The following is a 24,120-nucleotide window of genomic DNA, read 5'->3' on the forward strand; positions in this document are numbered from 1 at the left end:
AAGACCCAGGTTGCTGGGGGAAATATGCTGACTCTGTAAACTGCTCAGAGAATGTGATAAAGCACTATGAAGTGGTATATAAGTCTAGATGCTATTGCTATTGCTATTCATATACACACATTGACACAGACACATACACACACACACAAACACATACACATAGCTTTTGCTGTTGCAATTTGGACATTGGAAAGATTCTAGTTTCATTTTCTATGCCAACCGAAGGATCATGGGTTGGTGGGTGGGTATGTTAGAAAATAGAGGTAATAAGAGTGTAATCAGAGAGTAGTGAACTTCACCTCTTTTTAGAATGGAGGAATAAGTGTTGGTGAATTTAAAGCAGTGTTTCCCAACCTTGGCAACTTGAAGATGTCTGGACTTCAACTCCCAGAATTCCCCAGCCAGCATTCGCTGGCTGGGGAATTCTGGGAGTTGAAGTCCAGACATCTTCAAGTTGCCAAGGTTGGGAAACACTGATTTAAAGGACATACACATTGTTTTGGTGTCTGCTGTATCCTGCTCCTTCTTTTTCCTCACCTAACGTTTCTTCTTTGTTTCTCTAGGTCCTCCTCTAGGAGGGACACAAAATGTAAGCAAAAATGGAGAACAACAAAGACCCCAACCAGGTAACAGTGCTGGAATGTGCACCCTTTTACTGATTTTAGGGGGGCAAAGGTCACTTTGCTATGTGACTGTTATCAGTGGTGGGATCCTGGTGATTTAACAACTGGTTCGGTGATCACGTATGCGCAATTTTACTTTCTACGTTACTTCTTGGGGGAGTAACCCAGTTGAGGCGCAGAAATCCGCTCTGCCACGCTAATCAGCTGAGAGGATATAGGACAGTAAAGGCCGAGGACAGAGGGGTGAGCCAACCGATTGTCGGAGTAAACTGGTTCTCTCTCAGCGGATTGTCAGAGCTACCGGTTCACCAGAACCGATCCGAACCGACTGAATCCCACCCCTGACTATTATTTGCATAGAGCAGCTACCAATTGTTTCTAGTGAAATTTCACTTTGGCTTGGTTCAAGTTGATTACATGCATTTCTAGGCAGTCCTATATGTTTGAAAAACAGCTGTGAGTCACTTTTTTTCAGGGGGTTGCAACTTTGAAGGGTCACCAAATAAAGTGTTGTAAGTTGAGGATGACCTACAAAAGCTGTAACCAAACACTTCTTGAGATTATTCCTTCTCAGAAAGGAATAATCTCCTCCATAGATCTACAAAGGGTTATCTCGTTTACTAAGTCTGAGGATCTTTAACCCTTATAAACCCATGATGGCGAACCTATGGCACAGGTGGCACACAGAGCCCTCTTTGCTGGCACACGAGCCATTGCCCCGGCTCAGCTCCATTGTGCATGTGCGCGTGCCTCCCTCCCACCATCCAGCTCGTTTTCAGGTCTCTGCTGCGCATGTGCAAGGGGTGGGGGTCATGCACGCACGTGCCGGGCACAGGGAGCATAGGGGCCTTGTGCGCATGCGGGGGGTGGAGCACACGCAGGGCATGGGGGAAGGGTGCCTAGAGTGGTTGTGTGTGCATTGCATTAAGGGTGCGCAGATGTGCGCTTTTGGCATTTGGCGACCAAAAGTTTAGCCATCACTGCTTTAAACTAACCACTCTACTGTTAGAAACAAACACCATCCCTTTAGATCTCAATTGAGAGGACAGGTCTGGGTAGCAGATTCCCACGTTTCTAGTACAGAAACATTGAGGTTCATTCTCTAAGATCTCCACTCTGCTTGAGGAAGAACAGCACAGGTGCTGATGTAGAAAATGGGAGTAACGCCATATTCAAGCTAGGAATGCATTGATGGCTTGCCTGTCTCAGTAGCTGTACATTTCACCAACATCTCATCCTCTGTTCTTTTCCCAATTTAGATCCGTATCAGATCTTAGGGCCCACCAGTAGCCGTTTAGCCAACCCAGGTAAGTCCACCTGAATCAAACCTAGCCCAATAGAGAATTCATCTACCTCACTCTCAGTATATACTACGTCAATAAATGTACAGTAATTCTTGCAATAGATATGAAACGATCACATTATCGTTTATTTAAACAAAGAAGCCGGTTATAAGCTATGGCAACATCGTAAGTGAAACAGAAACTGAAAAGCAAGCACAGTTAAAATTCTTTTTTAAAGTTTACTTCTTTTTATGGAGCTCTGGAGCCACCACTGAGAAGGCTATGTGTCTAACACCAGGCAGACGTAACATTTTGACTGATCTGTGAATGTTAAGAAGAGATGTTTATAATTGATTTCTCTCTCTCTCTCTCTCTCTCTCTCTTATCTCCCTCTCTGTCTCTCTGTCTCTCTGTCTCTCTCCCTCTCTCTCCCTCTCTTTCTCTCTTTCTCTCTCTCATCTCTCTCTCTCTCTCTCCCTCTCTCTTATAGGGAGTGGACAGATCCAACTGTGGCAATTCCTCCTTGAGTTGCTCTCAGACAGCTCCAACGCTAGCTGCATTACGTGGGAAGGAACCAATGGGGAGTTCAAGATGACCGACCCCGATGAGGTGGCCAGGCGCTGGGGAGAACGCAAAAGCAAGCCCAACATGAATTACGACAAGTTGAGCCGAGCCCTCCGATATTACTACGACAAGAACATTATGACCAAAGTGCACGGCAAGAGATACGCTTACAAATTTGACTTTCACGGCATCGCGCAAGCACTTCAGCCTCACCCGACCGAATCGTCAATGTATAAATACCCTTCGGATCTCTCCTACATGCCTTCCTACCATGGCCACCAGCAGAAAATGAACTTCGTCCCTCCACATCCATCCTCTATGCCCGTCACTTCCTCTAGTTTTTTTGGGGCGGCCTCACCTTACTGGACTTCTCCTGCTGGAAGTATTTATCCGAATCCCAACGTACCCCGCCATGCTAACTCTCACATGCCCTCACACCTAGGTAGCTACTACTAGGTGCTTTTCACCTTTGCTGGCGTTTCTTGTTTCGATTGGATGTTTCCTTCCATTCTTGAAAATCTCGGGACTTTTTTTATATATACCTTTGAGGAGAAAGCCTTTTTAAAAAAAAACCTGGATATTAATATTGTTATTTTTTATTGTAATTTTTATTGGAATAAACCTTTTTTAATTTTCTAACTCTGCTTCCTCCCCTGTCTCAGAGGAACAGCTGAGTGGGCCAGTATCCTGCCTTTCCTTTTTGGTTCAAAGCTTTTCTCGTTTATAGGACCTGCTTTAAGAGTTTTTGCAGTGAGTTATCACACGAGAACTGTAGAAGAAGTATTGTCAAGCCAAAAAGCTCCTTTCGAAAAATAAGTATGACTTTTAGAACGTGAATGTTTCTTCCAAACTAATGGGAAATCATGGTGGGTTTTTTTTTTTCTTTCTTCCCAGTTTTGAAATGTGCTGAAGAAAATTCACAAATTTTGAAGACCCGGTTTGCGGATATTCAACTGGAATTTTAGTTTTAAGGCCAATGAAGGCTTGGGTTGTTGTTTTTTTCACTCAACTGGAAAGAAAAGAGAATGAGATATAAGTAAATATGTATATTTTAAAGCAACTAAGGGCATTGAAAGGACTTCACAAGAGTGTGCATTGAGTCACATGGTTTTGTTAATATCTCTGGAAGCACCAGGAAAAAAAATAAAACAGGAAGGTATAATGCATTGAGGACAGCTATTCTTAAGAATGCAAAATGGAACTAATATAAAATGACAGCAACTCCACCAACTTCAACAAAGTTTGGGGAATTGCAAAATAAACATTACCGATTCACGAACGCTGTGCGTTTGTCAGTCTGCTACCGAAGAGGTCAACGAAGTCAGAGGGCAACTTACTGTATAAATTATGTAGAGTTATGTTTTTAACCTATATCTCGCAGTATTGATGAAAACTGAAACGAGTTGACCTCGGTCACAAATGCAGTTGTGGTTGTTTTTGTTTTGTTTTGTTTTTTACTATCAAATCCATTTTTGTACATCTTTTTAATCTGTACATTTGGGTTGCAGCTTTTTTTTTGTTATTATTATTTTTTTTGTTTTGCTAAAAAAATAAAGTTTAAAAAAAGAAAGAAACACATCCAATGTGTCTTTTGGAAAACTACAGACCCCGTTTGGAAACAAACTGATGGTTTTATCCAAAAACTTGGAATGAAGATCTGTTACAAAGGGGTGGCTCAGTGGCTAAGATGCTGAGCTTGTTGATCAGAAAGGTCAGCAGTTCGGCGGTTCGAATCCCTAGCGCCGTGTAACAGAGTGAGCTCCCGTTACTTGTCCCAGCTTTTGCCAACCTAGCAGTTTGAAAGCATGTAAAAATAAAGTAGAAAACTAGGAACCACCTTTGGTGGGAAGGTAAAAAAGTTCTGTGCACCTTCAGCGTTTAGTCATGCCGGCTACATGACCACAGAGACATCTTCGGACAGCGCTGGCTCTTCGGCTTTGAAACAGAGATGAGCACCTCCCCCTAGAGCCGGAAATGACTAGTACATATATGCGAGGGGAACCTTTATCTTTTACAAAGCTGTATTGGTTTTATATTGATTAACTGGCACAAGTACCTCCGAAAAAAATCTGGCAATTGATCCTTGAGAAGAGGGTTCAAATTTGTATTTTGAACCCTATCAACATTCTGTTTTCAAACTTCTCTGGAAGAAAATAAATGCTTATTTGAACCACAAGTCTATAATATAGGGACCACAAGTCTATAGTATATTCTAAGTTACTCCCCAGGTAATCAAAATATCAACTCAGTCCCCTTTTCAATTAATTTAACTGTTGTTTCTCACCTCATATTTGAGAATGAATCCAAAAATATGCAAAAGAAGCAAAAGTGTCGGGTATTGCAAAACCTAAGAGAGAACTTGCATTAGAGGCATTATGGACTCTAAAATGGTCTCGGAATCTTAAATTGTAAGACATTCCCTGGAAAATCTGCACTGATCCATAAATACACCTGACAAGAGGAAAGAGGGAGATCTGTTTAGAGAGTTTGGGAGTCCAGCTGAGATGGGGAAGAAAAATAGTCTTTACAGCAGTCAAAATTAGGACCTTCAATATCCCGATTCCACCTGTAATCATATAGCATATTAAGTCTTTCCCAAGTGGTACCTTATAATCTGATTATGTAATTTTAAAAAGCAGGACTAACACAACAGCAATAAACGTTTTGTGATGCTAAATACATTGTCTTGAACACTTCCTAGACTGTGCAGCTGTTGATGGAAAATAAGCTCATTTATAAAGCCATTTTTTAAAAAAAAAAAAGTTTCCTAAGGATATTTTTGCACACCTTTTATATTTATACAATGGATGGATGGATGGATGGATGGATGGATGGATGGATGGATGGATGGATGGAAGGATGGATGGAAGGATGGATGGATGGATGGATGGATGGAAGGATGGAGATAGAGATGATAGATTATGGATAGAAGATAGAAATAGATAGATAGATAGATGATAGATAGATAGATAGATAGATAGATAGATAGATAGATAGATGATAGATAGATAGATAGATAGATAGATGATAGATAGATAGATGATAGATAGATGATAGATAGATAGATGATAGATAGATAGATAGATGATAGATAGATAGATAGATGATAGATAGATAGATAGATAGATAGATAGATAGATAGATAGATAGATAGATAGATAGATGATAGATAGATAGATGATAGATAGATAGATAGATAGATAGATAGATAGATAGATGATAGATAGATGATAGATAGATAGATAGATGATAGATAGATGATAGATAGATAGATGATAGATAGATAGATAGATAGATAGATAGATGATAGATAGATAGATGATAGATAGATAGATAGATAGATAGATAGATAGATAGATAGAGAAGGAAGGAAGGAAGGAAGGAAGGAAGGAAGGAAGGAAGGAAGGAAGGAAGGAAGGAAGGAAGGAAGGAAGGAAGGAAGGAAGGAAGGAAGGTGATAGAATAACCTCAAACCTTGTTTCCCTTAGAGTCTTGTTCAGATGAAGACCAAGGGGAACTAAAATGTGAAAAATAATGAACTAAATAGTTTTTTCCTTGAATTAAAGTGAAAAGTTCATACAGGGGTTTTCTTTTACAGATAAAACTTCAAGGGTTTTTTCCATGTGTGCGTGTGCGGCTAAGAATTTCTTCTTGCAGTTACACAGAATACTATTAGATTGTCTCCTAAAGGAAAGGAACGCGCCCTCTAGTGGCCAATTCATCATGGAAACAAACCTATGAATATTCTTTCTTTAACCCAAGAGCGCCCCCGTGTGGTCATTTAAAAACAAATGATTTCTATAGCTTTAAACAAACAGTACTTCTTGAGTTCCCTCCATTTAACTCCATTGTGATCTCTTTCAATTAGCTTTTCTATTGTCTCTCCCTTTACAAAAGATTGAGGGAAACAGTATAAAAGTAGGTGAAGTTGTGGAGCTGAAGAGTTCCCATAGAAACAAATGTAATAATCGCAAGTTTAAAAAAAAAGTAAGCCATCTATTTCTTTTAGCAGTAGCCCTTAGATTTATATGCCGCTTCACAGTGCTTTTACAGCCCTTTCTAAGCGGTTTACAGAGTCAGCCTCTTGCCCACCAACAATCTGGTTCCTCATTTTTCCCACCTCAGAAGGATGGAAGGCTGAGTTAATCTTGAGCCTGGTGAGATTCGAACTGCCAAATTGCAGGCAGCCGGCAGTTAACAGAAGTAGTCTGCAGTACTGCATTCTAACCACTGTGCCACCATGGCTTTTACTCAAAAGACACACTTCACATCCTCATAGCTTCCAGTGCTTTGCATGCATCAAGTCTTTAAGAACTGCAGTTCAACGTCTTCTGGAAGCGAGGTTGAGAGAGAACTTCATCTGAAACCTTGAAAGATGAGAAGCCAATAAGATAAAGCAAACTATACAAGCTTAGCTCAGGGTAAATCAGTAAAGGTTGTTAATTTCTTAACTTCAATAAAAGTTGGGTGTACTTTTGGTTGTTTCTTTGTGAAGGATTGCTTAGGGATACGACATCTTTTTAGCAGCCTTCCTGACTTCTGACAAGTCCGTTGAATCTCAAGATTCCTTCCAGAAATCTCCTCTCCCTCCTCAGTAGGATTTAGGACCAATAATGGGGCCATTGAAATTATGGAAAGAAACATCATAAGGCACAGCACCCATACAGTTCTTAATAATAAAACTAGCTAAGAAAACAACAAGCAGACAAATGTGAAAGAGAGGAGGAGGAGGAGGAGGAGGAGGAGGAGGAGGAGGAGGAGGAGGAGGAGGAGGAGGAGGAAGAGGAGGGAAGGTGAAGAAGAAGAGGAAGAGGAAATAGGTGGAGGAGGAGGAAGAGGAAGCAGAAAAGGAAAAGAAGAAGAGGAGGAAGGAGGAGGAGGAGGAGAAGAAGGAGAAGGAGAAGAGTTTTCTCTCTCATGGTGAAGGGAAACTTGAGAAATTTAGGAAAAACAATTCCCTACAATTGTTAAAATACCAGAATTATCACTAGTAGCTAATGTTCACTAATCTTCTCTTTAGATAGAATTCTTCCTTTTTGTCGAAAGCCCAATAAACTAATAGGACTACATGGGAGAAATAAAAAAGTACTGGAATAATCATTCACCTACATTTACTTCCTTAAACTAAAATATTTATTTCTCCCCCCCCTCCCCAATTCTTTTAAATACCAAGCTTTATTTCACATTAATCCCCTCAGTGGACGGGGCCCAGTATGGCTGTCCCCTCCTTCACAAAGTAAGACTCTAGCCCAAAGGAAGGACGAAGGCAGGGACTTCCAACTGCCTAGCTGCCTGTTTTAGAAGATTACATTTATTCCTGTCCTCCTAACTGAACTTTTGCTTCGCGGCTTTGGATGTCAAGCCCAGAAATAGATTTTCTACCGGACCTTTTCTAAATGGATCCTGTATTTTTTTTTTATTGCTTTTTTTGTCCTGAGTGAGGACTGATATCTTTCTGCTCAGAACCTCCACTCTACAAAAAGGAAATTCTATTCTTGAGATGCTGAACTCTTTGGTGAAGGCTTATCTTCCCTCATTCCTGGTCCACCAAGATCATCTTTGGATTGACAGGCACTTCCTGCTGCGGCAATCAATCGGAACCGCATGGAAATATTCTAGGCTTATTCTTAGATCTCCAGTTAGCTCTTGGGGTTTTTAATCAGCTCGAAGCAGCACTGCATCGTTATGAGTCAAGGGACTAAAATAAAACCAGGATGGACACCTAAAGTTCACAGCTTGGTATATGAAGAAGCGTATTTCCAGCCACGGCACAACATTTGGAAGACTTAATGGGGTGGACAGGAGAGGGAAGAATCTAGTCTCAATAATTAAGGAAAAAGCTGAGTATAGTTTCTGGAAGTTGAAATACCAGAAGAAGACTGGGAAAGATATTTCGGTGATTAACAGATTAAAAGAGTTGGAAGGGACCTTGTAGGTCATCTAGTCCAACCCCCCTTGCCCAAGCAGGAGACCCTACACCATTTCTGAAAGATGGCAGTCCAGTCTCTTCTTGAAAGCCTCCAGGGATGAAGCCCCCACAACTTCCGAAGGCAACATCTGTTCCATTGGTTGATTGCTCTCACAGTCAGAAAATTTATCCTTATTTTTAGGTTGAATCTCTCCTGAACTGGTGGCTAAACACTCACAATCTACTATCATTTGTGCAAGAAATTCTCTTGTGAACCTCTAAATTTATGCCATAAATCATCCTAATTCATTATAATTCATCCAAGAAACAGTCCCTAAATTGTAATTTATTATCATTTATCCCCAAATGAATATACTTTGTCCAGGAAATCATTACAGTTTAGTGAGGAAAATCGCCATCATTTATACAGGTTAGGGTTGGGGTTAGTTAGATAAGGAAGGGATTGTGTCCAGGAGTAACGACAATTTGAGAGTGAAATTACAGCTTGGGCCTGAAGAGGGGAGTCTCTGCCAGGGAAAAACTCTGGTTGAGCCTTGCAAGAGGCGAAGTTTTAATTTTGTGAATATTCTTTGCAATATTTCCGAGCTGCTTTTCTAGCTCGGTGGTGCTGGCAGTCAAATATTGAAGCTAGCAATAACCATTGATAAATGGCACAGAACAAGCATTTCTGAGATATTATTACCCAAGGGTGTGAGGGATCAGGCGAAACCTGCGCAAGTTCACAATCCCGATTGAATGCATTAGGAAAGAGACATTGCTGTGGAGGGAGAGAAATGGTTTAAATCAGGAGTCTCCAACCTTGGCAGCTTTAAGCCTTGGACTTCAACTCCCAGAATTCCCCAGACAGAATTCTGGGAGTTGAAGTCCACCAAGGCTTAAAGCTGCCAAGGTTGGAGACCCCTGATTTCTTTGGGAAATCCTGTTTGGTTTGTAAATTCACTTGAACTGCCCTTAAATTGTTAGCTGTGTATTTGCATACCCGGAATATTTTCCACGAGGCACGAAAAAATGGAGGGAAATGCCCCCTCCCCCCACTCTCCGGTTGCTATACATATTAAACCTACAATTCAGTCTTGCAAGGTGGTGTAAAACAGGTATGAAATATTAATCACTAATCTCTCTTTTGATGTGGGTTTATTAAATTGCTACATACCCATCACTCTGGCTGTCTTGGTCTGGGAGTGGAGAAATAATTATTAGTTTTATTTGCATATTACTGCAAAACCTGTGTGTGTGTTTGTGTGTAGATGAGAGGAGGGAGGGAGGATGGGAGGGAGAGGGAGAGAGACGATAGACAGACAGATGGACAGACAGATGATAGACAGATAGATAATAGACATAGATAATAGATATAGTTGATAGTTTATATAGATGATAGATAGATAGATAGATAGATAGATAGATAGATAGATAGATAGATAGATGATAGATAGATAGATAGATAGATAGATAGATAGATAGATAGAGATAGATGATAGATAGATAGATAGATAGATAGATAGATAGATAGATAGATAGATAGATAGATGATAGATAGATAGATAGATAGATAGATGATAGATAGATAGATAGATAGATAGATAGATAGATAGATGATAGATAGATAGATAGATAGACAGACAGACAGACAGACAGACAGACAGACAGACAGACAGACAGATAATAGACAGATAGGTGATAGAAATACAGTAGATGGATGGATGGATGGATGGATGGATGGATGGATGGATGGATGGATGAGAGAGAGAGACAGACAGACAGACAGACAGACAGACAGACAGACACAAATAGATTAGAGAGAGGAGATATATATATAGAGAGGAGAGAGATAGAGAGAGGGGGAGAGGGAGAGGGAGGGAGGGAGGGACAGAAGGAAAACATTTCTTCTTGCTCAATCCTCTTTTAAAATGTTTAACTGGCATTTATGAATCTAATTGATAAGGTTGCAGCAAACAACCACCGGAGACAAATGACTCCTGCCTTTCCAGTTGTCTTGTAACACGTGGACCAAATACGCAAAACTAAAGTCAGTGGTAGAGATTAGGTTGCAGCCTGGGAGCTCCTGACTTCCTTCCGAGCATTTGCATCTTGTTCTCTTCCCACACTTCTTTGAATACGTTGCTCTGTTTTCTGCATCCTGACAAAATCCCAGAAGGCCACGTTATTTGTATCTGATCAGTCCCCTCATGGGAGGAAGGGAAAAACAGATCACAGGGCATTATATAAAAGAAGTGAGGCCACACCTAGAGTACTGCATCCAGTTTGGGTCACCACATTATAAAACAGATGTTGAGACTCTAGAAAGAGTGCAGAGAAGAGCAACCAGGATGATTAGGGGACTGGAGGCTCAAACATACAATGAACGGTTGCAGGAACTGGGCATGGCTAGTCTAGTGAAGAGAAGGACCAGGAGAGACATGATAGCAGTGTCCCAATATTTGAGGGGCTGCCACAGAGAGGAGGGGGTCAAGCTATTCTCCAAAACATCCCAAGGCCAGATGAGGAATAATGGATGGAAACTGGCCAAGGAGAGATTCAACCTAGAAATAAGGAGGAACTTTCGGACAGTGAGAACAACCAACTGCTGGAACAGAGGTTGCCTTCGGAAATTGTGGGAGCTTCATCCCTGGAAGTTTTCAAGAAGAGATTGGACTGCCATTTGTCAGAAATGGTGTAGGGTCTCCTGCTTGAGCGGGTTGGACTAGATGACCTATAAGGTCCCTTCCAACTCTGTTAATCTGAGGCAGTCTGGTGTAGTAAGTAGTTGAGGCACCCAGTCTAGAAACTGGGAGACTATGAATTCTAGCCTTACCTTTGGCACAAAATTAGTTGGGTGACCTTGGCCTTGTGTGTCTGTGTGTGTCTGTTTGTCTGTCTGTTTGTCTCTGTCTCTCTCTCTCTCTCCCCTCTCTCTTCCCCCTTTCTCTCCCTCTCTCTCCTCCCTCCCCCTCTCTCCTGCCCTAGGAAGTAGGCAATAGCAAGCCATTACTGAAATCTTGCCAAGAAAAATACAGAGATTTGTCCAGGCAGCTTCTTAGGAATCAACCCTGATTTGAAGGGGAGGAGGAGGAGGAGGAGGAGGAGGAGGAGGAGGAGGAGGAGGAGGAGGAGGAGGAGGAGGAGGAGGATCAGAGCCAAACAGTCTTACAATGATCACTGTTGAGTCACTCGTCTCACAGAAAGGGACCCAAATCCTTTAAGATCATTTTACCAGAAATACAAGTAAACCATATTTTAATCCTAGTTTCCCGTAACCGCTCCTTTGTCCTATTTAACACGGGGCAATTGAATTTCTGTGTGTTTGTATCATAAAGAAAAATCTTACTTGAATCTCTCTTGGTGATTTCAAGGAGAGAGCCGTATCATTTTATTAATTTGCTATTGCCTTCCTCTTTGGATTTTTTTTTTAAAATTTCCTAATCTAATCCAGAGGTTTTCTGGTCATTTCACAGCCAAGGACTAACCAAGTCTAAGTCTGCTTTCCATTTTTTTTAAAAAATAGTCAAAACTGGCTAAGAGCCACTGTGACTGAATCCTGAATATAGTTTTCCACATAAGGAAACATTTACATTTATGCAGTAGTGCTGTCATGATAATTATTTAATTTTAAATCCACTTATTATCCAGCCAAAAATATATTTTCCACTTTCTCCCCATCGCACAAGACGTAGAATCTTTTTCTTGGTAACCAATATTACAGTATAAGTCCCTAGACTTATCGGCACATTATATGTAAAAGTAAAGATAAAGGTTCCCCTTGTACATATATGCTAGTCGTTCCCGACTCTAGGGGGCGGTGCTCATCTCCGTTTCAAAGCCGAAGAGCCAGCGCTGTCCGAAGACATCTCTGTGGTCATGTGACCAGCATGACTAAACACCAAAGGTGCACAGAATGCTGTTACCTACCAAAGGTGGGTTCCTATTTTTCTACTTGCATTTTTTTACGTGCTTTCAAACTGCTAGGTTGGCAGAAGCTGGGACAAGTAACGGGAGCTCAGTCTGTTACACGTCACTAGGGATTCGAACTGCCAAACTACTGACCTTTCTGATCGACAAGCTCAGTGTATTAGCCACTGAGCCATCGTGTCCCAAATTTTATGATATTTGGGGAATTACTACTTCGTAGTCTTTTCTGGTTGGATCACAATTGCTTAAGATCAACAAAAGAAACCAGTTCATTTTTTTTCCTCCAACAGAAAATAATTAGGTATTCTTGGCACATCCCAGGAAAATAAAAAAGTAATCACACACACACAGAGACATACACACACAAGTCCCACAGGGCAATAAAGTCACATCTTTGTCTCACTGGATTCACTAACTTCATGGGACACAAAGGCAGGGTTGTCAAATCCCATCTTTGCCTTGGCTTTCGCATCCTTCTCGTTGTAGAGGCAAAACACACAATGTGGAGTTTCCACTTCCACAGTTTTGCTGAAGTTGTGAAAGTCCACCCTGTACTTCCCTTCTTTGGTCTTCGAAACGATGGGGGCAAAGCGATAACCCCACAGGACCTCTTCAGCAATGTACGATGTCCGTACTTGGCAAGTCGCGCTGGTGGATTCTACGGTCCCGTCTAGAAACACCACCAGTTCGAAGTCATGTTGAAGGAGGGTGTCAGCTGACATGTGAAAGAAGGGACTGTGCTTGTCGATGACATGGTAAATCGTCAAGGGGCAGATGAAGAAGAGGTTCTCGTTGCCTGCGTCAACCATGAAATGGATGTTGACTTGATCCAAGATGATCGTCTCTCCTTCAGGTGTGATGGTAGTTTTCAAGAGTTTGCCGTAGATGTGACTTCCGATCAACAGACTTTTCCTGAGGTTGGCCACCCGGATGAGAAGACAGAGTTTTCCACCTCGTTTACTAATCACAGCGTTTTTGCTAAAGGTGATTGTTTTCGCTCTCTTTTTGGGTCTGGAGATTTTGGCCAGAATAGCCCCACACATGAAGGAGTTGATGATAACTCCTAGGATAGATTGAAAGATGAGAAGAAAAATTGCCGTGGCACATTGTTCCGTAACACACCTGAACCCATAGCCAATAGTGACCTGGGTCTCCAAGGAAAAGAGGAAAGCTGAGGTCAAGCCATTGATGTTATCTACACAGGGCGTGTGGTTTATAGATGGGCTGAACTCTGGCAGATCTTGATGGATGTAGGCCACCATATACCAAAGAAGGCCAAAGAAGAACCAGCTTCCCAAGAAAGCTGAAATAAAGATGGTCATCTTATACCGCCACCTTAGATCCAGGATGGTTGTCCAGATGTCAATCAGGAAAACAAATCTTGACTGTTCTTCAACATTCCCAAATTCTATGTTACACCTGCCATCTTTTGACACCAGACGTGATCTCCGTCTCTTGCATTCGGCCCAGTGCAGTGTGAAATGTTTCTGGAAGTATTTAAACATTCCCAGCAGTCACTCTGGATTAAAGGGAGAAATGGAAGAATTATTACAATGTCTTGTAAGTGGGTTTTTCTTTTCTTTCTTCTTTTCTTAATGAACTTATCCGGGTGGAAAAGGATTCTAGTTGACTCTTAAATAGGGAATTATGGAATAGCCCGAGGACACATTCCAAAGTGGTACTTAACTCGGGTAGGTCCTGTAACACTAATGGCTTCAATTCTACCCCATGACTGTCCTTCAAAACAGCCAGCCATGTATTTTCTCCACTTACATTGCTGGCACCAATAAAAGTTACAAGAAGCTCTTACAGTAGCACAGTTACCACTAGGGAGTTGATAAGTACTTCGCTTGTGATTGCTCAGTGTAGATTTGGCGGGGGTGCCTTGTGTGCCAATGCATGAATTAACTCTGCCGAAAAATGCTCGCGGCATGAGAAATGACAGGGAAATTTAACCTGGGGTGCATTCTGACCTATTTGGGGATGTGAAATGTCACGGGATGATGGGGAAATGGGCCAAGAGAGGAACGCACATGTATAAATCAGGGCTCGGTGACATTGACATCATGCTGGAGCTTTCTGAAAATGTTCTCCTTTGTGACTCAACCCGGTGCTAAGCCCAAACGCTGTCGTGGCTCAACTTTGGAGACATATGGGGAAGGTTTGGAATCTCTCCCAACTGTAAAAACAATCATGGACTTTGAAAGTACAAAACGTGACATTGTCACTATGGCATGAAAGCAGAACTGAAGATCTCTTATCCAAGTTGAAGGCATACATATGTTTACTCTTTAAGACAACTCTTTAAGTTGAAGGCATACATATGTTTACTCTTTAAGACATTCGCTGGCTGGGGAATTCTGGGAATTGAAGTCCGGACATCTTCAAGTTGCCAAGGTTGGGAAACACTGCTTTAAGATACCCCAAGACTTCCTTGGTTACTTTGGGGCTGAACATTCATCCAGTAAATCATCTGAATAGAATAGAATGACAGAGTTGGAAGGGACCTTGGAGGTCTTCTAGACCAACCCCCTGCTTAGGCAGGAAACCCTACACCACTTCAGACAAAGGGATATCCAATCTCTTCTTTAAAACTTCCAGTGTTGGAGCATTCACAACCTCTGGAGGCAAGCTGTTCCACTGATGAATTGTTCTAACTGTGAGGAAACTTCTCCTCAGTTCTAAGTTGCTTCTCTCCTTGATTAGTTCCCACCCATTGCTTCTTGTCCTGCCCTCAAGTGCTTTGGAGAATAGCTTGACTCCCTCTTCTTTGTGGCAGCCCCTGAGAGATTGGAACCCTGATATCATATAATCCATAGTTCTTCTTTTCATCAAACTAGACATAGCCAATTCCAGCAACGGTTCATCGTATGTTTTAGCCTCCAGTCCCCTAATCCTCTTCGTTGCTACACTCTTTCCAGAGTCTCCACATCTTTTTTACATTGTGGTGACCAAAACTGAATGCAGTATTCCAAGTGTGGCCTTACCAAGGCATTATAAAGTGGTATTAACACTTCACATGATCTTGATTCTATCCCTCTGTTAAGGCAGCCTAGAACTGTCTTATCTGGACATAAAAGATGAACTTCTGTTTGTTTTTTTTTCTCACTTACAGTGCTATAATTTGTGGTGCAGAGCAAGAAACAGCTTTTGCAGGGCTGGGGAGATAGAGATTCACCTTATGTGCTCCTGCTCTAGGAAAGACCTTGATTGTGAGAATTGCACACCGCATTCAGACACACCTACCACAGCACCCAAGACACATGCTCCTGGAGTGCTTCAATTCACGAGGAGGGAAATATGTGAGAAATGTTGTTGCCTAGGCAATACAGAGAAGGAATCTCTTCTATTTGCCACCCAACACGAAGGACAAATTAGGTTGCTTCTATTCAGACCTTGTTTCTATTTTGCTTGGGTTTTAATTTTCATTGGTATTGGATTAGCGGTAAAAAAAATAAAAATAAACCACATACCAAATACCAGAACTTGCTTTTTTTCAGAAGAAATGAATATACAATTGAAAGACAGGGCAAGTATCCATGTACTTTCACTGCAACATTTCTAATAAAAAACAAGAAATTGTTCAAAACTCTTCACTGGCTTCTTTCCTTCCCCCCCCCTTTTTTTTTTTTATGCCTTCCGGTCAGTGTTGACTGCCAGGATAAATTCCCTGCAGTTTTCCTGGCAGGGTTTTAGAAATGGTTTGTCCTTGCCTTCTTCTTCTTCTTCTTCCTAGGGCTGAGAGAGAAGGACTGGCCCGAGGTCACCGAACTGGCTCCGTGTGCCTAAGGCAGGACTAATCTCCCAGTTTCTAGCTCAGTGTCTTCACCACTATCCCAAACTGACACTCACTTGTGTAATCCGGATACAATTTTTCAGGCAAACCACATCCATTAGAACTGCCTCCTCCAGTTTTTCAGGTGTGCGGTTGAGAAAGAGTAGCACGTTTAAGCCTGTTGATTTGGGGTCATGGTGAAATAACAACTCGGGATTCCCAGAGGCAAGTTCAGGGTCTCGACCACATGATATGCATGTGATGCAAGAAAGCCTGGGAATAGTTGGTTACCTTGTTTATTTATTGCATGAATTGCATTGACAGCGATCACCCACTCCCAAAGACTCTGGGCAGCTATGCATATTAGTGTTCTGACTGAGGCTTCCCAAGAGCATGATGCCAATTCCTTCTCCTGACAAAACCCCCTTTTATTAATTAACTGTGAATTCTGCTCCTTCACATCCAGCAAAGTCTTTCAAGGGAGGATTTACAGTCACAGACCTTATCTGGCTTGGAGAGCTGACAGGCCGATATCGGCAAAACTTGGCCAGGAGTCTCGGAGAGTCACGAACCAATGAAGAGAACTAATTGCCTCCTGCAAACTCCACTCCCCTTTCGCTCCTTTTTTGTTTCCTCTGGGAGGGGCCATTCATCGTCCACCTGTGGCCTTACTCCCAAGTCGACCCCTGTTCTGCTTCAGAGACTCCCATTTAGAAGGCTGTGCCAGAGATGATCCTGCATCGTCACCACTAGATTTAATTCACACCATACTTGCTTTGGCTTAACATGTGGGAACCCAACCATTATGGATATTAGACCATCTGCAAATTGAACAAACCGTGGTTTGTTGAAGTATTATGCCACAACCTTTGTAAAAGGGAAGGGAGGAAGAAAAGAAGGGAGGGAGGGGGAGAGAGAGAAGGAAGGAAGGAAAGAAAGAAGGACGGAAGGAAAGAAGAGAGAAGGATGGAAGAGAAGGAAGAAAGGATGGAAGGAAGCAAGAGAAGGAAGGAAAGAAGAGAGAGAGTGGGGGAAGGAAGGAAGGAAGGAAGGAGGAAGGAAAGAAGCAAAGAGGAAGGAAGGAAGGAAGGAAGGAAGGAGAGGGGGGAGGGTAAAGGAACAGTAACTTCCAATTATAATCTCTAGAAGATGTATTGTGAGTAATGATGTGTTGTCCTTCCCCCCCTTTCCCTTAACAACTTGCAGAAATGGGGTAGTGAAATGTGCAATGTGACATCTTATGGAGATCCCACCACAGCCATGTTGCTCCTCTCCCTCTTCCTAACATCAGCTCCAGCCATTGCTTCCCTTCAAAGAGGGGATTCTACTCCCAAAAAAATGCTGTCATCTGACTTTCTTCTCCAACAGAAATTCCCCATTCTGATGCCACAGAGCAGGCGCTGTTTTTACAACCCTGGATAAAAGCGAGGTGGCCTTCCAAAATTTGCTTAGTTCTAAAGCAGGGGTGTCAAACTGGATTCTTTGAGGGCCGGATCAGCTGGCCAATAACAGGCTGCATGGGGACCCCCCTGTTTTTGACTGGGAGACTGCTGCTGAGGCTGACAATGGGCCTCGCGGGGGCCTCAGAAGGTCTCCATGCAGCCCGTTTTGGCCGGCAAAGTGCTGCAGGAGGTCATCCAGGCCAAAAATGGGCACAGGGGAACCCACACACAGCCCCCTGGACCCCATTTTGGTCAGCAGGATGCTGCAGGAGGCGTCCATCCCGTCAGGGTGTGGAGGAGCCTCAAAGGCCAGTCCTTTGATATTTCCAGGCCGCCCGGCTGGCCAGATTTCAGTTTGAGTTTGACACCCCTGTTCTAAAGAACCTGGGGGAGAAGAGGGCACTTCTACAAACCTCTGCTGATCCCTCATCATTTTTCACTATCCGTTTTCTGGCCTTCATGCATTGGAGTCTGCTGTTAGAAACATGAGAAGATGGCAGACTCCAGGACGTGTCTTACTCTACCCTACCCTGTTCTATTTCATCCCACCCCGTCCTTCACAGCAACAACTTTGAACACGTCCCTGAAAGTCACAAGAGAAATGTGTCCAACATTTATGATTGGGAAACTCCCAGGAAACATGCATTAGCTACCCAAGAGTACAGCTTTCCGTGTCTGCAGTCAGCTACAAAAGGCCCTGTAGGCATTCTTGTCCTGACTTATTCTTCTCTTTGCTGGTCAACAGCGAGAGTCCAGTTAAACTTTAAGCACGTTCTGAAGAAAGGGCAGGAGGTCATTTCTCCTCAATTTTGCTTCCTTACGTTCCCTTAATCTCTTTGCCTCGAAAAACACCCAACCAAACAATCCAAAGAAAAGCTCCGAATTCAACACACCGTTTGTAGTCATTTAAGTTCTCATTTCCTCTTATTGCTTTCAGTTGTTTAAGTCTCAGAGGTGAAACCTTTCGTCATTCTTCTTTGCAAGTCACTCTTGCTGTGCCTTCACAGTCCTGTTTTATGACTTTCATTTAGAGGATAACCCCTCTTTGCAACCAACGAGGGAGCAGGCATATAAAACCAGAGGGCAAGGAGAACAAACTTTTACAGTTGTGTTTTCTTTCTCCTTTTTTTCCCTTCCAAATAATTAACTCTGAAATTCAATACTTTCAAAAGTTAAGGAAGAAGGAAGGGCCTTTCTAAAACACCATGCGAATGGAGTCATGTAACAATGGGTAGATTATCTATGGGGATTCTCAGTCACCAGATCATGGTTGTCCCAAAGGTGCTTTTTTCAAGAGGCAACTGGACTTTTATTGGGGTTTTGACATTGGGACAATGTGGTGAAATACAACATGGACCATGACTGAGAATGTCAATTTTTGAATCTTCTTCTGGTGTGAAAACAAAACAAAACACCAACAACCACCAAAATTAGCATTTTAGAAAGAAAGTGTCCAAGCCAATCTACTTACTTAGTTGCTACTTGCAAGGAGTTATAAGTTTAAAACAATGTAAGAAGATTGAAGCTCCTTGAAGAAGCAACATGTAAATGGCATGGAGTACAAATTAAGAGGCTAAATTTGGATCTCATCTTTTCATTAAAAATATTGCGTGCAATGGAAGGTCAACCCAGGTCCCTGTCTGAGGTTATTCATTATAGTCTAATCAAGATCTGAGCATTGTTGTTAGTCTCCCTTTAAAAGAATAAAATATACCTTTTTAAGGAAAAAATGTGTGTTGTATAACAGTAAGTGGTTATAAAAGGAATCTGAACCAATGTAATCTAGTTCAGTAAGGACATTCCTCATAATCCTCCTTTGAAGAAATGAATTTATAACCATTGTTGTATAACAAAGAATTCTCACCGTGAGAGAATTAAATCAGCAAAGAACAAGCCCATCCTGTCATATACCCATTTAATTTACCAAAGTAGATATTGATTGATGGAGCAGAGGGAATAAACATTACAAATGTCTGGCTTTAAACTGGAGAAATGTCTCAACTTAATTCTTTGGAGGAATACAAGCCCACATGTCATTCATTGCCACTTTATAGATAAAATTGTTTATTTGCATTTAGGTTACAAAGGTCCAATCCATGTCCCCGAAGCATGATAGGGAAGTTGTGAAAACTAAAAAGCACTTCACATAAAACAATCAGGAATACAGGAAGTCCCTTTATCTACCTAAGCACCAATATCTAAGAAGAGAGATTCTCCAAAGCACCTGAGGCCAGGACAAGAAACAATAGATTGAAACTAATCAAGGAAGCAACCTAAAACCAAGGAGATTATTCCTGACAGAACAATTAACCAGTGGAACAACTTGCCTCTAGTAGTTGTGAATGCTCCAAAACTGAAAGTTTTAAAGAAGACATTGGACAACCATTTGTCTGAAACAGTATAGGGTTTCCTCCCTGAACAGGAGGTTGGACTAGAACAGTGCTTCTCAAATAGTGGAGCGGGCCCCCCAGGGGGGGCGCGAGGCTCCGTAAAGGGGGGCACAGCTCAAATTATTTTATATATTTTTGTTTTGCAGGTTAAAGTTTTTTTTAATATTGTGTTCCTTTAAATCCTGTGCTCCTTTAAATCTTTTCTGCTACAGTTAATAAAGCTATTCTTTGTTTTAAATTGATCCACATTTCTTTCTTTTTTTATTCTCTTATACGTTAATAAGGATACAGTGTTATGCAGAGGTGTACTTATAACAATTTTATAGACAAATGATACTATTTACAGTTGCGCGGGGCGCGCGAAATGTTTTCTTCTTCCTAGGGGGGGCATGACAGAAAATAATTGAGAAGCACTGACTTAGGATAAGGGTTGGCTCCCCATGAATTCACAGAGTAAAACCGACACTGCCATTGGATTCAGAGCCCATCGGTATGGGTAGGAGGGGGGACGCCTTTTGAGCCTGCCTTATGTACATTTCCTGGCAAAATACATGGGAAAATCCCATTGGGGAAAATTCCACTTAGGGTTAGGGTTAGCTCCCCATGAATTCGTAGAGCAAAACCGACACTGCCATTGGATTCAGAGGCCATCGGTATGGTTAGGAGGGGGGGACGCCTTTTGAGCCTGCCTTATGTACATTTCCTGGCAAAATACATGGGAAAATCCCATTGGGGAAAATTCCACTTAGGGTTAGGGTTAGCTCCACATGAATTCACAGAGCAAAACCGACACTGCCATTGGATTCAGAGCCCATCGGTATGGTTAGGAGGGGGGATGCCTTTTGAGCCTGCTTTATGAACACTTCCTGGCAAAATACATGGGAAAATCCCATTGGGGAAAATTCCACTTAGGGTTAGGGTTAGCTCCACATGAATTCGTAGAGCAAAACTGACACTGCCATTGGATTCAGAGCCCATCGGTATGGTTAGGAGGGGGGATGGCTTTTGAGCCTGCCTTATGTACATTTCCTGGCAAAATACATGGGAAAATCCCATTGGGGAAAATTCCACTTAGGGTTAGGGTTAGCTCCACATGAATTCACAGAGCAAAACCGACCCTGCCATTGGATTCAGAGCCCATCGGTATGGTTAGGAGGGGGGATGCCTTTTGAGCCTGCTTTATGAACACTCCCTGGCAAAATACATGGGAAAATCCCATTGGGGAAAATTCCACTTAGGGTTAGGGTTAGCTCCACATGAATTCGTAGAGCAAAACTGACACTGCCATTGGATTCAGAGCCCATCGGTATGGTTAGGAGGGGGGATGGCTTTTGAGCCTGCCTTATGTACATTTCCTGGCAAAATACATGGGAAAATCCCATTGGGGAAAATTCCACTTAGGGTAAGGGTTAGCTCCCCATGAATTCACAGAGCAAAACCGACACTGCCATTGGATTCAGAGCCCATCGGTATGGTTAGGAGGGGGGATGCCTTTTGAGCCTGCCTTATGTACATTTCCTGGCAAAATACATGGGAAAATCCCATTGGGGAAAATTCCACTAAGGATTAGGGTTAGCTCCCCATGAATTCGTAGAGCAAAACCGACACTGCCATTGGATTCAGAGGCCATCGGTATGGTTAGGAGGGGGGACGCCTTTTGAGCCTGCCTTATGTACATTTCCTGGCAAAATACATGGGAAAATCCCATTGGGGAAAATTCCACTAAGGGTTAGGGTTAGCTCCCCATGAATTTGTAGAGCAAAACCGACACTGCCATTGGATTCAGAGGCCATCGGTATGGTTAGGAGGGGGGACGCCTTTTGAGCCGGCCTTATGTACATTTCCTGGCAAAATACATGGGAAAATCCCATTGGGGAAAATTCCACTTAGGGTTAGGGTTAGCTCCACATGAATTCACAGAGTAAAACCGACACTGCCATTGGATTCAGAGGCCATCGGTATGGTTAGGAGGGGGGACGCCTTTTGAGCCGGCCTTATGTACATTTCCTGGCAAAATACATGGGAAAATCCCATTGGGGAAAATTCCACTTAGGGTTAGGGTTAGCTCCACATGAATTCACAGAGTAAAACCAACACTGCCATTGGATTCAGAGGCCATCGGTATGGTTAGGAGGGGGGACGCCTTTTGAGCCTGCCTTATGTACATTTCCTGGCAAAATACATGGGAAAATCCCATTGGGGAAAATTCCACTAATGGTTAGGGTTAGCTCCCCATGAATTCGTAGAGCAAAACCGACACTGCCATTGGATTCAGAGCCCATCGGTATGGTTAGGAGGGGGGATGGCTTTTGAGCCTGCCTTATGTACATTTCCTGGCAAAATACATGAGAAAATCCCATTGGGGAAAATTCCACTTAGGGTAAGGGTTAGCTCCCCATGAATTCACAGAGTAAAACCGACACTGCCATTGGATTCAGAGGCCATCGGTATGGTTAGGAGGGGGGCCGCCTTTTGAGCCTGCCTTATGTACATTTCCTGGCAAAATACATGGGAAAATCCCATTGAGGAAAATTCCACTAAGGGTTAGGGTTAGCTCCCCATGAATTCACAGAGCAAAACCGACACTGCCATTGGATTCAGAGGCCATCGGTATGGTTAGGAGGGGGGACGCCTTTTGAGCCTGCCTTATGTACATTTCCTGGCAAAATACATGAGAAAATCCCATTGGGGAAAATTCCACTTAGGGTAAGGGTTAGCTCCCCATGAATTCACAGAGTAAAACCGACACTGCCATTGGATTCAGAGCCCATCGGTATGGTTAGGAGGGGGAACGCCTTTTGAGCCGGCCTTATGTATATTTCCTGGCAAAATACATGAGAAAATCCCATTGGGGAAAATTCCACTTAGGGTAAGGGTTAGCTCCTCATGAATTCACAGAGTAAAACCGACACTGCCATTGGATTCAGAGCCCATCGGTATGGTTAGGAGGGGGAACGCCTTTTGAGCCGGCCTTATGTACATTTCCTGGCAAAATACATGGGAAAATCCCATTGGGGAAAATTCCACTAAGGGTTAGGGTTAGCTCCCCATGAATTCGTAGAGCAAAACCGACACTGCCATTGGATTCAGAGGCCATCGGTATGGTTAGGAGGGGGGACGCCTTTTGAGCCGGCCTTATGTACATTTCCTGGCAAAATACATGGGAAAATCCCATTGGGGAAAATTCCACTTAGGGTTAGGGTTAGCTCCACATGAATTCACAGAGTAAAACCGACACTGCCATTGGATTCAGAGGCCATCGGTATGGTTAGGAGGGGGGACGCCTTTTGAGCCGGCCTTATGTACATTTCCTGGCAAAATACATGAGAAAATCCCATTGGGGAAAATTCCACTTAGGGTAAGGGTTAGCTCCTCATGAATTCACAGAGTAAAACCGACACTGCCATTGGATTCAGAGCCCATCGGTATGGTTAGGAGGGGGAACGCCTTTTGAGCCGGCCTTATGTACATTTCCTGGCAAAATACATGGGAAAATCCCATTGGGGAAAATTCCACTAAGGGTTAGGGTTAGCTCCCCATGAATTCGTAGAGCAAAACCGACACTGCCATTGGATTCAGAGCCCATCGGTATGGTTAGGAGGGGGGACGCCTTTTGAGCCTGCCTTATGTACATTTCCTGGCAAAATACATGGGAAAATCCGATTGGGGAAAATTCCACTAAGGGTTAGGGTTAGCTCCACATGAATTCACAGAGCAAAACCGACACTGCCATTGGATTCAGAGCCCATCGGTATGGTTAGGAGGGGGGATGGCTTTTGAGCCTGCCTTATGTACATTTCCTGGCAAAATACATGGGAAAATCCCATTGGGGAAAATTCCACTAAGGGTTAGGGTTAGCTCCACATGAATTCGTAGAGCAAAACCGACACTGCCATTGGATTCAGAGCCCATCGGTATGGTTAGGAGGGGGGACGCCTTTTGAGCCTGCCTTATGTACATTTCCTGGCAAAATACATGGGAAAATCCGATTGGGGAAAATTCCACTAAGGGTTAGGGTTAGCTCCACATGAATTCACAGAGCAAAACCGACACTGCCATTGGATTCAGAGCCCATCGGTATGGTTAGGAGGGGGGACGCCTTTTGAGCCTGCCTTATGTACATTTCCTGGCAAAATACATGGGAAAATCCCATTGGGGAAAATTCCACTTAGGATTAGAAGACCTTTAAGGTTCCTTCCAACTCTGTT

General features: G+C 42.8%; 2 protein-coding genes and 1 long non-coding RNA gene across 8 annotated transcripts in view; 1 reads left to right on the plus strand and 2 right to left on the minus strand.

Annotated features, from left to right (window-relative positions):
• The window catches only part of FLI1 (Fli-1 proto-oncogene, ETS transcription factor), a 142,976-nt gene extending 137,829 nt beyond the window's left edge, over positions 1-5,147 (plus strand). For all 6 annotated transcript variants that reach the window (XM_081961299.1, XM_081961302.1, XM_081961301.1 and 3 more), the window contains 3 exons: positions 564-626; positions 1,883-1,930; positions 2,397-5,147. In XM_081961299.1, the coding sequence (XP_081817425.1) occupies positions 564-626; positions 1,883-1,930; positions 2,397-2,926 (641 nt within the window). In that variant the 3' untranslated portion in view covers positions 2,927-5,147. The remainder of the gene's footprint in view (positions 1-563; positions 627-1,882; positions 1,931-2,396) is intronic.
• Positions 1-24,120, minus strand: part of LOC309396289 — a 394,508-nt gene that overhangs the window by 288,208 nt on the left and 82,180 nt on the right. The window lies entirely within an intron of this gene.
• KCNJ1 (potassium inwardly rectifying channel subfamily J member 1) lies at positions 12,692-13,810 on the minus strand (the record flags this gene model as incomplete). The annotated part of the gene is made up of 1 exon (XM_081960644.1): positions 12,692-13,810. One exon carries the CDS (start codon positions 13,808-13,810, stop codon positions 12,692-12,694), a length of 1,119 nt encoding a protein of 372 aa, XP_081816770.1.

Source organism: Natrix helvetica (assembly GCF_964273705.1).
Source record: "Natrix helvetica genome assembly, chromosome: 8".
NCBI lineage: Eukaryota > Metazoa > Chordata > Lepidosauria > Squamata > Natricidae > Natrix > Natrix helvetica.